At 38.8% G+C, this 4,360-nt stretch overlaps 1 protein-coding gene across 1 annotated transcript; it reads right to left on the minus strand.

Moving 5' to 3' along the window:
• Positions 1 to 2,774: 2,774 nt before the first annotated feature.
• LOC145799495 (disease resistance protein At4g27190-like) lies at positions 2,775 to 3,818 on the minus strand. Its single transcript, XM_082889085.1, has 3 exons — positions 3,751 to 3,818; positions 3,564 to 3,706; positions 2,775 to 3,196 (listed from the first exon to the last, which is right to left on the minus strand). The coding sequence occupies exons 1-3, from the start codon at positions 3,816 to 3,818 to the stop codon at positions 2,775 to 2,777; spliced, it is 633 nt and encodes a 210-aa protein (XP_082745211.1).
• Positions 3,819 to 4,360: the final 542 nt, after the last annotated feature.

Genomic DNA, 4,360 nt, shown 5'->3' on the forward strand with positions numbered 1-4,360 from the left:
TTGTTTTACCTAGAGTAAGATTCTTGTCTTGGTTTGTACTTATGTGAAATTTGCCTGCTAGTCTTGTTCCTTCCTGGTGAGTGTAGCCGAGGTCACCTTAAGCCTAGAACCATCTTGGAACCATTTTGGTTGACCACTACCTTCGTCCTAGCATATTGGCCGAGATGTCATTATCTAGGCCGAGGTGTATCACCGAGGTCGAGATATGTATCATCTACGCCGAGATGTTATCCTTGAACCCAAGTGATCTTGTTCCTGGACTGGTACGACCTAGACCGAGGTGTGGCACATCTAGGCCGAGGTGTGGCACATCTAGGCCGAGTGTTGTCCTTCCTAGCCGAGATCGTAGATATCTTACCCACCAGAGCCGATGTTTTCACCCGATGTCAGTATCTTGCCAGAGTGCCCATACCGCTTTACTTGTTGTACACCCTTTCGCCATGCTTTTGTCTAGTTTGTCAGCCACCTTTTTTAGGAAACCCAACCGGTCGTTGCCACGTGTCCCAACAGAAGGTTAAGCCTGGAACCAGACGTGAGAACCTATCATTTTGTATCATATCTTTTACTTTTAGAGAGAGAAGCTCTAGGAGGAAGAAGAAGTTTTAGAGTGAGAGAGTAGATCTTCGAGCTTGATTCCTAGGGATCAAACCGTTAGATTCGTGTATTAAGGTTAGATTCTTGACTTACTCTTGTTGTTCCTTGTGTTCATCTAGCTGCATTGCATGATCAAGTATGATTCATGAACCATGCATTGATTTAAAACTTGGTTTTAGAAAGAGAAAATGGTGCTCTTGCGTTCTTGGAAGAAAACCACGATTTTTTCCGAAAGTTTATAACATGTTTCCTGTCCTTGTGTTTGTTTTCCTTGAAGTCTCCGAATGTGGGTACCCAGGTCCATGTTTTGAAACTCATAGCATGAAATCTCAGATTTTGTGATAACAAATTATGATTTTTACATTCATCTCCTTCGTAATCATGTTCTTCAGGTTTTCTAGAGGGAAACCCAGATTTTCCCGACTTCATTTCCCTGTGTGTGGCCGTCGGGACCACACCTCGACATAAGGTGTGGGACCTCGGCAAAGACTTGGCTAGTACCCAGCATGTCTTCTTGACATGTAAAACAGTGTTTAACTCCCAGCATGTTTTTCTGAGATCATTTGCGTGCATGTAAGACTTGTTTGGAGTAGTACATTCAGTAGACTTTGCCATGTGTTTGTAGGCCTTGGATCCTTGCTCGAAACCCCCACACCCGAAGAACTATGTGAGTGGTATTTTTAATAAAGCTATGTTATAATGTTTTGATAAGCTTGCTTTGCTTGTTTTGAAAAGTATTTGTTAAGCATGAATGATTATCCCTAAGTTCTATATAAAGAAGTATTTGTTTTGATGACATTTAGGGAAAGTCCTTAGTGCCAGGGGACTATAATGCAACTGCACCCTTGTCTTGAAAGTCCTTAGTGCCAGGGGACTATAATGCAACTGCACCCTTGTCTTGAAAGTCCTTAGTGTCAGGGGACTATAATACAACTGCACCCTTGTTTTGCCACCGACGGTTTTCCGCGTGGGTTTGTTTGTCCGGGATGTCATCATTTGGTATTACGTAGATGCTATTAACATCCAAGGAACTTGAAAGATTTGACAGATGAACTTGATTCATCCCTTGACTTGTATTATTATGATATGTACTGTTTGGAAAAGACCTCGGATATCAATCATGCAAAACCTTTATTTCTAATATCATTCACTGAGTATCCAAGCTCACCCTCTCTATATATATGTAGGTGATGAGCAAGAAGGCGCTGAGGCCTAGATGTGTTGCCGATATATTTTTGGATGTGTTTGCCGACGTGTCTTGGATTCATATTCTTGTAGCTTCTTGAAGATCATGCTTCTTAGCTTATATTTCATTGTGTTTTGTATATGTCGGCTTGAGAAGCCTTTTGGTCAAGGTGTGTTTTGTATTTCATTTTATTGTATCCAAGTTGTAAGACCATGTAAAGATGTTTGACATTTCATTTGATGTACGCACGGCTCTTATGGACTAATTCAGTTATATATATTGCTTCCGCACATGTCAGCCCCATATATTATACTCTGATTGTGTGTGTTATTATGAAAGTTGGCCTTCGGTAATCTCGAATTACTGGCCATCACGGCACCATTCTACTAGGGGCGGAATGGGGTCGTGACACCAGCCTAGGGATTACCAGTGTCGTATTTACCGCCCCTTGTGATTAAAAGGTTTAAATTTGGAAGTTTATGAGATTATAACTATAAATTAAATGTATAGTGTTTCTCAAGAAAAGCATGGTTAATACTCTTGGAAGGAGCATTGCATTGGATGTGCATTCGCATTTAATTTTGGCCATCTAATTTAAACATATATACTTTGTTTGGTATTTCTCTACTGGGCTTATGCTCACCCCTATAGGATTTGGTGCAGGTAAAGATGTGGTGATCCCGCTAAACTGAGGGCATGGATATTTTTGAGAAGAATACATAGCTCTTTTATTTTGTGTAATTCTTTTGTGAGCCAAGGGCTAATGTGTATGGGTTATAGAAACCATTTTTGTGTAACCAGGCTTATGCCTTGGAAGATGTAAGCCCTTAAGGGCATATGATGTTTGAGATTTATATGTTTCACATGCTATACATTCATGTAATTCTTATGTTGTGAATTTATATTGCATGTGGAACTTTTGATGTTAAACCCACTTATTACATGAGAAGTTAGAAGGATTTTGTCAGCTTTTAGTGAATGCTTATTTATATGGCTATTTCATGTTAAATATTTTGGGCGTTACATCATTAGCAACGATATTCAACTCGTTAGAGTCAACAACATCGCCAACGTTCTTTTTGAACAAGTACCATGAATCTTTTTCAGATAAAACACCGAGATGAACAATCTTTATCCTCAGCCTTTCCATTCCTATGGAATTGCATACTTGCTCATGTCGTGTTGTGATTATGATTTTGCAACCCTGGTGATCATTGCCAAATGGAATGCCCACGGCTGCGAAATTAAGTTTGGCCCAAACATCATCCAATATAACAAGGATCTTCTTCTCATCCTTGAGTCTTGCATACAACATGCTTGCTCTTTCAATTTCACTTTGTTGATTAGTTAATCTAGTGAAACCCAACATGCTAGCTATTTGACCTTGAATGTTTTTAATGTATGGATTCTGAGACACTACAGCCATCACAACTTCATCAAAAAGCTTATCAGATTTTTCTTTTTTGCCAATTTCTTATACCAAAGTTGTCTTTCCAACGCCCCCAATGCTATGTATTCCAATGAAGTTGATCTTGTCGTCAATTAGTGCCTCCATTACATTCGTCGTTGTCAAATTTGTAGAAGCATAAGGCCCAAGCTGTTCAGAGGGTATGGACTGTATCCTCAAGGGACGTGTAGGCTTGGATATGTCATTGAATTTGCCTTTTTTTCCCTAGCTCTTCAGCCTCCTTTGCTTTATTTTTTGCTTCTTTACCTAGCCGGCATCATGTGACCAAATTAGGAAACCACCCATTCAAACATTTTTTGTTCACATTGGTACCACCTGGGAGAAACTCTTCAGCCTGTCGAATGAACCCATCAACTTTGTCAATCCAATTCTTGACAATTTGTAGAATTTCTTCTCTATTCCTTTCTGCTGCATCGATGGAGTCGAAGCCTCTAAATTTTGAACTTGCTCTTACAGATCTGCAATGTATTTCACTCAATGGAAGACAAAACCGAATTGATGCCCAACTGGCTTCACCAATACTCCAACACCACTTTCTCCAGCCGAAATCAGAGCACCAAGCACAGTCATGTCTGATGACATACAAAGCAATACTTTACAATGGTCCCCAATCTCTAAGTTTTGTAAGTTGAATTTTAATGGAGAAATTATCCATCAGTGGTACTATTAGGGAAAAAAAAGAAGGATAAATTACACTTACACCCCTTGAAATTTGGATTTAATACATATCACTCCTTAACATTTGGAAAATTATACTAACCCCCTGTCATTATAATTATTTAGACGAAATGAAGACATTGAACTCATGCACTCTCTCTTTTCTTACTTTGTTTTACTTCCTCTATTTTTTTTCCCCTTTGTTTTGCTTTACTTTCTTTTTTTTTTTTTTTCAATGTAATTTATTCAGCTTTTCTATTAGGAGTTGGTACTTTTTATATAAGTAGAGGGGGTTTGTGAAATGAGATTATTAACTACAGGGATGGAAATGTAATTTCCAGAACATCACGAGGTGAGATATAATTGGACCAAACCTCAGGGGTGTCAGTGTAATTTACCCCAAAAAAATTATGATTTTAATCATCAATGTTTATAAAATGTACCACTTATTTATA

The sequence above is a fragment of the Camellia sinensis genome, chromosome 9 (genome assembly GCF_055761805.1).
Source record: "Camellia sinensis isolate YWXY chromosome 9, ASM5576180v1, whole genome shotgun sequence".
Lineage (NCBI taxonomy): Eukaryota > Viridiplantae > Streptophyta > Magnoliopsida > Ericales > Theaceae > Camellia > Camellia sinensis.